Below are 12,500 nucleotides of genomic sequence, written 5' to 3' on the forward strand. Positions count from 1 at the left end.
ACCACACACACTACACTCACCACACACAATACACTGACCACTCACAATACACTGACCACACACACTAAAACTCACCACTCACACTACACTCACCATTCACACTACACTCACCATTCACACTACACTCACCACTCACACTACACTCACCACACACACTACACTTACCACTCATACTACAATCACCATTCACACTACACTCACCACTCACAATACACTCACCACTCACGCTACACTCACCACTCACACTACACTGACCACTCACACTCACCACTCACACTACACTCACCATTCACAATACACTCACCACTCACACTACACTCACCACACACAATACACTGACCACTCACAATACACTGACCACACACACTAAACTCACCACTCACACTACACTCACCACTCGTACTACACTCACCATTCACACTACACTGACCACTCACACTACACTGACCACTCACACTACACACACCACACACACTTCTCACCACACACAAAGATCCCCCCGCATAGCCTTAACAGACTGTAGGAGCAAGTGCTGTTCGCGAGCACCTATTAAGGTTTACACGGCACGTGAGGGGGGAAGGTGGCCATTACCACACCTGACCGCCTTTGTCTCCCCAGTGGCGATGTTTACATCTGCACCAGGTACTTAGTCGTGAGTGGGAATCGAACTCAGGTTGCTGGGTTCCTTAGGCAGCACGCTAACCGTTGCACTCCCGCTCTCCAAAGACAAAGACACAGAAAGACAAAGACACCGAGACACACAGACCTGAAGGGCCAGCGCTTAGACAAGCAGGTTCTTTGTGAACCAACGTAGAGACAAATATGCCACCGATCAATGCACAGACCCGCAGCAGTGTGTGCTGTTAGCGAGCACCTCTTGACACACGTGACAACAGCGGCCATTCAACCACTAAGCGACGGTGACGTCATCGCAAGCGTGCGTGCCGGGGCAGGACGTGGCAATCATCTTCCGTGGGTCATTTCCTCAAACGCGAGCTGGTGCACCGCTCGCAAGCTCGGGCTGCCCACGCTTCTCACCTTCTCCACCTCGTCGATGGCGTGGATGAGGCTCGCGCAAACCGTGAAGATCTCCACGGCTCGCGCCCGCGTGCGTATGCTGTAAACCTGAAACACCGACAAGCACGCGAGAGTCATCACCGACTGAAACTCGGGCTTCGGCGCGTCAGAGAAACGGCGACAGATACGGCTATGGGGCCCTTTAATATTGCTTACGTTTTGTTTCATTCAGTTCCATTCATTCCATTTGCACGTGGTTGGTAATACGGAGCTGTATAACATTAAGTTTGTAAGTTAGTGGCAAGCCTACATGTTGCAGGAGCTGAACGGCGCAAGCACATCCGTACAAACGGGGGCAGAAAGCCCAACGAGAAAAATAACGATCCGGTGGTGGGCCCGACGGCTCGGTGAAACCGAGACAACAGAGGCAGAAGGATTTCTTGAACCGAATCGCGACACGGAATCACGATAAATTTCGATTTAAAGCTTTCGTGACTGCAGGGATTCATATTCTTGGTTCTTTCGGTAAAGTCACAGAGAAGGGAAATAATAAAATAATTCTCGATTAAATCTCTGGGAAGGGGGGGGGGGGTGCTCAATCGGCACAGGCCCACAGTGGTAATGGTAAACTGCTGACGTCACGGGGAGCCTCACCTCTGCCATGGTGAAGATGCGGTACATCTCCGGCAAGATCACCGGGGCCACCAGTGGCATCTGTGTGTCAGTCACCTCCCTGGTGAACTCTAGAAACACACGACGGGCGATTCTCCATACAACAACACATCTAGAGAGACAACGGTCGCCGTACAACAGACTGCTGGGGTGAGTGCCATTAGCCAGCGCCTATTAAAACCGCCACGGCACATGAGGGAGTGGGTGGCCAGCACCACGCTTGACCAACTTTGTCTCTCCCCATTGCGGATGTTTACACGCCGCACCAGATGTTCTCAGGCCCAGTTGACCTAGGAGAGATCTAGAACGGGTTCACATAATCGTCACTGCATATTGCTCGTAGAGCGGGAATCGATCTAGGTTAGCCGGGTTTGTAGTGCAGCGCACTAACCACTATACTAATGCTCACACTGACACACAACCTCACAACCCTGATCACGTACTCACACCCACACCCACCCTCACTCACCCATCCTCACACAATTACCCATCCACCTTCTCACACTCACCCACCCACCATCTCACATTCACACTCACCCACTCACCCACCCTCCCACACTCTCACCCACCCACCCTCTCCCTTCACTCCGGCCCACCGCGGGCCCCCCCGCGTCTCTCACCGGTGAGGACGCGCATGGCCCCGTGCACGGCGCTCACTTCGCCGCCCGTCAGCATCTCCATGAGGAGGCCAAAGAGCTGCGGCCACGCGTCCGGCCAGTCCCAGTGAGCGATGGCCGACACGGCGTACGCCACAGTGGAGCGCACCTTGCTCAGCGACTCGCGCAGGCCCGCGGGCAGCAGCTGCCTGATGGCCGCCTTGGCCTGGTGGGGGGCGGGGGGAGGGGCGGGGGCGTGATGGGGAGGGGGGGTTACGAGGCAACACGCGTGACGTCGCAGCAATCGAGCACCGAGGTTGGTAAATGTGATCGGGGATTGGTTGATGACGATGAATGTCCGGGCAATTTAATGAGCGACGCACTGCAAGCATCCACGCTCCCATCAGCTGGACACGCTCCTCAGATGCACACTCGAAAATAAACTATAAGTTAAACTATGTTTTATTTTACCAGGTCAGGCCCCACTGAGCTATGACGCTTTCTTTCAGAAGCGACCTGGCCACAAATGATAGCTCAAGGAAGTGGCTTGCCATCACGCGGAAATATATAGCAGCCAAACACTCTCATGAAATATCCACTCACTCCCATCACACAAACACACCACACACACACACACTCTAATCAGACACATTTACACACTCCTATCAACCCCACACCCTCTCTCTGTCCCATCTGCCCCACACGTAAACACGCACTCGGGGCAGTGGTAGGGACGCCCAGAGCCGCCGCGTCACCGTGCGAGAGGTGCGGGACGGGCGGCGAGTCAAACTCACGCTCTCGGGAGCCTCGGGTGGGCGGAACTTCTCCGAGTGCGATGACCAGTGCGTCTCCACGTACTGCTTCAGCACTACGGAGGCCAACTGCGCGCAAACACACACACACACGATCAGATCAGGATCACCATCAAGTTTGTCATCGTGGCCAAAGCCTTCGCCGCCGCACCTCCCCGTTACTGGCGGTTTCGCCCCTCCGCCAGATCCCGCAGCTGCTGCACGGGAGACACGCGGCGACCTCCAAGATTCTGCCCTGACAGCCTCGTCCCACCGTCTGCTCTTAGACTCACACAGAGACCCATACACTAAAGCAGAAACAAATAGACTCATACAGAGACCCATACACTAACGCAGAGAGCAATAGACTCAAAGGACCATAGACTCATATAGAGACCCATAGACTCACACAGGCACCAACACTCAACATGGCGACCCATAGATTCCAACAGAGACTCATAGAGCTTCCCCAACAGTATCCCACAATCTGCTCCGAGGCCTTCTCTTCCCCTTGGTCAGTGGACAACAAGGGAGATCGTTCTGGCGCCTGTCTCGGCAATCCGCCCTCCTCCATCCTGCACACGGGACCCACCAATCGCAACAGCTTTTCGCCTCGTCCCATCTCCACCGCTCACCCGCCAAGCTCTCCTGCAGAAGCCTTCATTGCCTTTGCATGTCCTGCCACAACCTCATCAGCGTCCGTCTCGGACGCCCACGCTCGAATGCCGACAGCTTTTACTTTTTCGGTTGCTTAGTTACAGGGTCCGGCGCTCTCCGATCCGCGCAGGAATCAATACATATAGCACTCCTGCTTCGAATATCCTTCCTTTGTTACGCTCAAGATCTCTGTGGCCCGCTAAAAGCAATGCACCCCTTGGCCGCCGGCAGCCTCCCCTGCGTGGGCCTGCATAGACTGCTGGGGAAAGGTGCTGTTTGTAAACTTTGCAATTATGCAACACAATATGAAAGCTTCTCATCCTGGTAGGGGTACGCGGAGAGTTGACGGGGCCGCTAGGGAGTGCAAGGCAAAGCAAACCGCTGGGATCCACGTACACGGACAATGTTTGTATCTATCTTTGGCCCGTTGCACCTTTCTTTAATAGCAACGTGTGAGTTACTTATGCAATAATCATAATAGTTTTGTAATCATAATCATTAACTTATTTATCCAGGAGGGGTACACCGAGTCTTAGGATTCTTTGTCAGCCAACTAGTAACGAGTGTTTATACGCGCGAGAGGAAACCGCAGCACCCGGGAGAAAATCCACACGCGCGTGAGGGGGAAACACTCTATCCCCGTACGGATGAAAACAAATGCCGATTGGCCCACCTGATTTACTGCCTTCTCCTGGCGAGCCAGGTTATGACTCCACGACGCCCACGGGAAACGAGCTTCACAACAATTCTGTGTATGCGGTGATCCACCAATCCTTGCTGCTGCCTCCACAATGCTGGGCGTAGGCGTGCGCCCCGCCACCGCCGGGCTTACACATAAATTGAGGGCAACTGCGAAGTTGCACGGAATCACATGGACGACGCCAACATCGTACGTGGCGGAGATCGATGTCGTAAATTCCTGTGACGCGAGGCAGTTCCCTTCAACGCGAAGGCAATAACTCCAGTGCTTAAGGGAGCTGGATAGGGATGCTTACTGCCGTACCCGGGGAATATTACGTTATGTCCGCGCTAGGGTGCCACTGAAAATGTCATTTTATTATTTTCAAGGTCGCGCCTCCTGGTTTTATTCGTGTATATGCCTGTTAAGCAAGAGGGCCGCGATGTTAATAACCCCTCAACGTTTTTCCCAACGGAATTGTGACATAAAAAGCATCGAAGCCAACACGCGCACAGAGGCACAGCGCAGAGGTAGACATTCAGAGAAGAGGATGGGATCGTGAGCAACCCGTAAACATGATCAGACTGGAAAGGCATCGTCAACAAGCAGACTCACACACCAAAAGGAACACACCGAGAGGAGGGTGCTCAATCCCACAAAAGGAACACACAGAGAGGGTGAACGACCCCACAAAAGGAACACACAGAGAGGCGGGTGAACGATCCCACAAAAGGAACACACAGAGAGGCGGGTGCTCAATCCCACAAAAGGAACACACTGAGAGGAGGGTGAACGACCCCACAAAAGGAACGTACTGAGAGGAGGGTGCTCGATCCCACAAAAGGAACACACAGAGAGGGTGAACGACCCCACAAAAGGAACACACCGAGAGGAGGGTGGACAATCCCACAAAACGGAAACTTCACTTTTCCACACACCTATCGAGCGGTGCCCGAGTCCGTCCATCACCCTTCAAGTGTTTTTTACACAAACCTCAAAACACCGCCAGGCCAGAATGGGAATCGGAATCTTTACCTATCCTGGAGACATCCGATGAGCTACAAACAGTCACCACGCGCCGGTCACCAACGCCCACGTCCCCGAGTTACGATGGTCCGACTTACGATATTTAGATCTTACGATGGCGATAGCGATACGACAAAATTGTAAAATATTTAAATTTTCGCGCGGCAGGCAAACGCAGCAGCGTACGGGGTACGAATCTTGGCGAGTACAGTACAATACGATACGTTACGTTCAATGCATGTATGATACGTAGCTTTCGCGATTTCATTTTAGGGTTACCACGACACGATACATACGTTCAGTGCACGTTAAAAGTTTTTTTTATAGCAGATAGGATAGTTTCCTGAAAAAACTTTATATTAAATTGCAGTTCATATCGGTAGGCTAAGAATTCACCTTGGTTTCTTTTTACTTTACATTTTACTGTGCAATACAGTATTGTAACTAATACATACAGAATATAGTTTATACAGTACGGTACGATATTTTTCACTTACGATGGGGTCGTCGTAACGCATCTCCATCATAAGTAGAGGACTACCTGTAATAGGCAACGTTTTAGGCAACGGCCTTTCTTCATAGTATATAATAATGTATAATATATATAAGTATATGATAATCAATAGGGTAAGTCCCTAATAGCAACACCACTTGACATCAACGTTTCATTAATATTGGATCACTTTTACATAAGTTATCATGACCCCCCCCCCCGCCCAGATGCCAACACATGAACAGAACTAGTGCAGTAACACTTTGATCAATGTGACTGGTTTTCAACAAGGCGAGATCCGAATAGCTACGCAACTTTATACTCAGGTTTCACTCATGTTGGACCATCCGTACGTGTTACCGTGGTCCCCCCCCCTGGTTACAGAGAGACGGACGGACAGAGATAATGCAATAAAACTGTAACACGATGATGCTGCTGCATGGCAGCAGGATTAGGACACGTGTGCGTAAGAACGCAGGCGTGCGTTATAAAGCAAGCGTGTGGCTGGTGTTCGAGCGTTGCGTGCACATTCACGCGCCGCCGTCCGTGCGTCCGTGCGTTCTGTGTGTTTCCGTGCAAACTACTTCTTCGCACAAAGGCTCGATGAGTGGACTGGCCTTGGCAGCTTGGTATGTTTACGCCGGCGGCACAATGCGTGAGAGTGGCACGGAAAGCCCTCGGATCGGAAACGCGCAAACCCCCACCCGTGTTTCAGTGCGAGGGGGCCACGCGACGTCCCATCGACTCAGAGATCCACATTTGCCAAATCAAAAAATGACACCCAAAAATGACACGTACGCGCAAAGATCCCCCGTATAGCCTTAACAGACTGTTTGGGCAAGTGCTGTTAGCACCTATGAAGGCCGGAACGGAACATGAGTGGGTGGGTGGCCAGCACCACGCCCGGCCGCCTTTATTCAAATAATGGTCACTGGTGTTGGGCATGAGCAGGAATCGAACTCGGGTTGCCAGGCCTGTAGCGCAGCGCGCTGACCGTTGTACTACTGCTCCCCACTAGCGGACAAACACACATACATCCATCCGCTTTGGATCATCATCATCGGAAAGTACAGTATCTATTCAGTATTTATGCTACTATTTATTATGTAGGAATGGTTTTTTTTTGTCTGGGGTTTTTACACGTTTATTTCAATTATTTTGTCTCCAGTTAATTTGGCATTTACACCGGCACTTATTTCAATTGTGATGTTGTCTATTTCTGGTTGCCGTGTACCTAAACCCCATTGTTTAAGTAAGACTTTAAAGGTTCAATATCTACGGTTTTGCCTTTCGCGGCACTTTACAAGACCGTAACCCCCGCGATATTCAAGGGTCTCCTGTATAATAAGCTAGGTTTCGGGCAAATCCCATTCTTCATAGAACGTTGAAAAAATAAATTGTAGTAGACAGATATTACGGACGAGACAATGCTAACATGATGGATCGGGACCGTACAAGCTAGAACATTCAAACGAGACAAAAAAAAATGAAATTCTTTAATCAAATCACACGCCTGAATCGTGACAATTCCCCAAATCGCCGGGACAGCGGGTCCTTGCACGCTTTAAGCGCAAGGGTGACCACCAGGCCCCGTGCTCTGGCCCCGCACGCGAGCCCCTGGCATATGCGAGACCCGTCCCACCGCTTAGCTCACCTGGCGGATGGCCAGCGCTCCATGAGGGTCGACAGTGAGCTCGGCGAGATGAACCCCGAACTCTGCACACGCAGAATCGCAGAAGCAAATCATCCCTCCACCACGTACGGCCACGTCAACCCAGCACGACGATCTTACACAAAGAGATGAGGCATATATAGAGAGAGCACTCTCACGGTTGTAGACATACACAGAGACAACACTGTGTAGACATACACACAGATAGACATCACTCTTGTGTGTAGACATATACGCGGAGACAGGATTCTCACTGTGTAGACATAGACAAAACCCTCACTGCGTGGACGTACACAGAGACAACACTGTGCAGACATATACACAGATAGACATCACTATTGTGTAGACACATACGCGGAGACAACACTCTCACTGTGTAGACATATACACAGATCGCAAGGGTTACCCCCGTGAAGCCTTTTCAGGGTGTTGGGGCAAGTGCTGTCAGCGAGGCTGGCAAGGCGCAGTAGTGTGGATGGCACAACCGCCCGGCCACCTTTGTCTCTATTGATGCTGATGTTTTACACACTGCGCTCATTTGAGGCCGAGTCGACCTAGGGGAGGCCCCAGGACTGCTTCAGATATTTGCCACGAGATGCTGGCCGTGAGCAGGATATCGAACTCGGGTCACCGGATTTGTGACGTAGTGAGCCAACCACTGCACTTACCGCTCCGCCACACACCAGTGTACATTGGGGGGGACCAAATCTTCCAGGGGGTCTGAGGGTCCTCCCCAGAAAAAAAATCTAAATTTGAAAAGTCATTTCCTGCCTAAATATAAAAAAAATTCAAGAACACATTGGATGGACTATATATTTATTTTTTACAATAATGTCTAATAGTGTATTGTATTACGTTGCCCAGTTTTTTCTTCTTTGCCTTTTCTTGTTTCATTGTATGTAATGGCAGACATTAGGGATTAATAAAGTACAACCATAACCACAATCATATAAACAGAAAACTATTTTATAGCAATATATGGGGGAGGGACATTTTGAGCATAAGCATATTTGAATATATTGGGGGGGATGTTGACAAAGTTGTGATTATGTGTGCCTGTTCAAAATGTTTAGCGTACTTCCCGACATGCAACAAACTTGAACTTTGCCATGTGGGTACTTTCCAGACTCTACAGCATGCCAAAATTATACAAATACACTTTTTTTGGGCGGGGAGAGCTTAATAATGCATCAATTTTTTGTACGGCAAGTGAGCTGTGACGTCAAATCTGTCATGCGACCCGCGCATGTGGAAGCGTAACGCATTGTAGTGTAGTGGTTAGCGCGCTGTGTATGTGTCTGTGTGTGGTTTCAGGAAAGGGCGGTCCTGCACAGATGCCATATTTTCTGTCCGTCTGCTACAGCAGAGGTGTAGGGAATTCCAACAAGACCTACATCTCTGCTTTATTGACCTGGTCAAGGCCTATGATACCATCAGTAGGCCTGGGCTCTGGGTTGTTCTTCGTGCTTTTGGAGTACCTGACCCTCTGCTCACGATCATTAAAGACCTTCATGATGGTGAGCGGGCCCGGGTAAAACTACGTGGCCGGGAGTCAGAGCCATTCCATGTACACCTTGGGGTGCGACAGGTATGTCCTCTGGCTCCCACATTATTTAACATCTATTTTGACCACGTAGTTCGTGAAGCCTTCAATAGCTGTACCGGGGGAATCTCCATATGGTACAGATATAATGGGAGGCTGATCGATGCCTGGGTGCGGTAAAGGGATGGCTCCCTATTGCTCAACCACGTTTTGTATGCTGATGATTTGGTAATAGCTGCTCATTCAGAGGAGTTGGAGACGCTGCTGCTCAGACTGGAGCGTGCCACTAAGAGGTGGGGCCTTACCATCAGCCCCACCAAAACTAAGCACCTGCCTGGGTATTTTGTACCATCGGACACTCCACCCCCACAACTCCCAATCGGTGATGGGGCAGTTGTGGAGAGAGTGGATAGTTTCCCATACCTGGGCAGTGTGCTTATGACTGGCTCCAGTTTAACAGCAGAGGTCTCACTCCGAATCAGTCGAGCGGCAATATCTTTTCATCGGTTGCGTAACGCTGTGTGGAAGCTACCTGGTCTGTCGCTTCGCACTAAGCTTCAGGTCTTCTCGGCCACGGTCATTCCCTCCCTTCTCTACGCTTGCGAAACGTGGACCCCCCTAATGGAACATCTTCGCCGGTTAGAAACATTTAGGCTGGCCTGCCTACGATCCATCCTGGGTTTAACCAGACTGGATTGTGTGAGGAGCTCACAAATCCTTGAAAGATCTGGGCAAGGTCCCATCGGTGAGCTCCTCCGGCGGGGAAGGCTGCGATGGCTGGGTCATGTAGCCCGCATGCCCAGCCACCGCATGCCGAAACAGCTTTTGTTCGGCCGGATTGAGGGGGCTAAGCAGGCGCGGCACGGGCTAGAGAAGAGATGGAGTGATGTGGTAGAGGAGGACGTGGAGCTGAGTGGACTTGCCGATGACTGGTACCAGCGGTGTCAAGATCGGCCTCTGTGGAGGAGGCTCGTGAAGGACGCTACTGGGCAGTTGGAGGCAGTCGCCCTCCAACAACAACGGAGGGCGGAGGAGCGACGCTCAGAACAACGAGCGGAGCGCCGGGTGGCTAAAGCACAGCAGGTTGGCACAGTAGGGGGCACAGGTGGTGCATCAGCCAGTCATCTCAGACAGTCGACCCGTGGCACCTGGGTCTGCCCCGTGACCTCCTGCCAGCGGGCGTTCGACACTTCACGTGGCCTCAGGGTGCACATAGCCTGGCACAAGCGTCGTGGTGACGTCACCGCCACTTAGTGGCGAATGGCGGTTGTTGTCTGTGTGTGTGTGTCTGTCTGTGTGTCTGTGTGTGTGTGTGGAAGCGTAACGCATTGTAGTGTAGTGGTTAGCGCTACGCTGCGCTACGAACCCGGCGACCCGAGTTCGATTCCCGCTCACGGCCAACGCCAGTGACGATTATTTCAACCGGTCCTGGGCCTCCCCTAGGTCGACTCAGCCTCAAACGAGTAACTTGTCTGCTGTGTGAACATCGCCACTGGGGAGACAAAGGCGGCCGGGCGTGGTGAATCCAAGTCCCGGGCGAAGCCGTGCAGTTAAGCTAGTAGTAATATTATAATTACGGCCTTGGTAGACACGCACAACCAGCCGGTACCGCTCTCACCATTGTACTACTGCATGTAGAAAGAAAGACTCCCACTTTCACGAGTACTGTATAGTACTTACACAGACAACCACCCTCACCGGTGTAAAGACAAAGACACACACACACTGAGGCACCACTTCCACAAGTGTAGCAGAAGAGCGTTAAATTGCCAGGCTTCCATCACTCGGCCACGACTCTCTCTGCTGCACGTGGGCGGTGCGCCATGTGGGCGACTAAGTCGGGGACATCGTAGTAAAGGGGGGGGGGGGGTGGTGATAACGTTGTACGGTGGCAAGCGAAACTGTGAAAAGGTCTGGTACTCTGTAGTGTGTAGTGAGTTTCAGTTTAATTTATTTTGGTATAGCCCTGTGAGCCATTCGGCTCTTGAATCGGGTGCAACCGCAACAAGAAAACATCTTAAAGTGACTACGTGTGACTGTGCAGAGAGGCCCTTAGTGTCCAGTGTGCCCCCCTACCCAGGTCTCCTTCGCAAAGGGATAGTAACTGTGTGCGCTTATAAGCGACTGTGTGGGAAGAGTGGGCTTCGCGTATTGCCGCACACCGCGAGTAACGCGTTCAATTCAATGTGCGCATTAAGCAGCAGCAGCAGTTGAATGAACTGCAGAATCATCATGATCGGTGCCAGACACCACCACCATCATCATCACGGTCTCCGTTCATACCTCCACCATCACCACGGCCGTCCATCGACAACCGCCATTGCGGTGATGTCACCACGGCGCTTGTGCCAGGCCACGTGCACTTTAAGGCCACGTGAAATGGCGCGAAGGTTTGCTGGCGCGGGAGGTCACGGGATTGATTGAGGTGCCGTGAGTTGAATGACTGTGCCCCCCCATTACTACTCTGATCACAACAACCTCAACAACCTCATCTTCAACCACCTCCTCCTCCACTCCTCAACCACATCACCACTACCATCACCTCAATCACCACCACCGCCTCAATCTTCACCACCATAGCCATCGCCACCACCGCCTCAATCGTCACCACCATCACCACCACCATCACCACGACCATCAACCACCACCACTGCCCTCTCACGCTGACCCTGGGGGGGGTCGCGGGTCACGTCTCGGGGTCACGGGTCACGTCTCGGGGTCACGGGTCACGGACCCGGCGCGTGACGTCAGCCACGCGATTCCCGCGCTCTGCACCGTCACCCCTCCTGGCTCTCCCTCCCCTCTCCACCCCACACGCTCTCTCCCTCCTCACCTTCCGTCACCTCCAGCACCTTAATCTGCGCCTCGCCCGCGGCGCGCACCTCCTGCACGGGCGACAGGATAGCGGTGAGCGCCTCCATGAGCGCCTCCCTCAGGCCCTGTTGTACAGGCGCCGAGGCAGCCATAGCCGCCCCTCCTCCTCCTCCTGAGCCTCAGCGGCTGCGCCCGCACTGCGCATGCGTGGCAAAGGGAGGGGGAGGGGCTTCCCCGGAAGTGGTGGGGGGAGGGGTGGGGGTTGGGTTTCGTTCTGAATCGGGAGTGCGGGCGGGCGGGATGGGGAGGACTCCTCCACTTACGAACGTCCGACTTACGAACTTTTAGGGATACGAACTCTGGTGCCGTGTGGCCCAGTTGCCTGTTAGGACCGAGAGCCGTGAGTTCAACCGCCGAGCAAAAGATGGCGGCGGTGGCATCTACATCTGCAGAACGTGAAGAACCAGTGGCATGTACATCTGCAGAACGTGAAGAACCAGTGGTATCTACATCTGCAGAACGTGAAGAACCAGTGGCATC

The 12,500-nt window shown here is 52.4% G+C and overlaps 1 protein-coding gene across 3 annotated transcripts in view; it reads right to left on the bottom strand.

Moving 5' to 3' along the window:
* IPO9 (importin 9) overlaps nt 1–12,183 on the bottom strand; it is an 87,370-nt gene extending 75,187 nt beyond the window's left edge. For 2 of the 3 annotated variants that reach the window (XM_076074512.1, XM_076074511.1), the window contains exons 1-6: nt 11,980–12,183; nt 7,586–7,647; nt 3,080–3,166; nt 2,310–2,511; nt 1,672–1,760; nt 1,039–1,125 (exon numbers count right to left, since the gene is read on the bottom strand). In XM_076074512.1, coding sequence (XP_075930627.1) covers nt 1,039–1,125; nt 1,672–1,760; nt 2,310–2,511; nt 3,080–3,166; nt 7,586–7,647; nt 11,980–12,112 — 660 coding nt within the window. In that variant the 5' untranslated portion in view covers nt 12,113–12,183. Of the gene's footprint in view, nt 1–1,038; nt 1,126–1,671; nt 1,761–2,309; nt 2,512–3,079; nt 3,167–7,585; nt 7,648–11,429; nt 11,470–11,979 lie in introns of those variants that run through there. The other variant, XM_076074513.1, reaches the window with a different exon arrangement.
* Nucleotides 12,184–12,500: the final 317 nt, after the last annotated feature.

The sequence above is a fragment of the Petromyzon marinus genome, chromosome 48 (assembly GCF_048934315.1).
Source record: "Petromyzon marinus isolate PM22_M1 ecotype Great Lakes invasive population chromosome 48, UKy_Petmar_22M1.pri1.0, whole genome shotgun sequence".
NCBI lineage: Eukaryota > Metazoa > Chordata > Hyperoartia > Petromyzontiformes > Petromyzontidae > Petromyzon > Petromyzon marinus.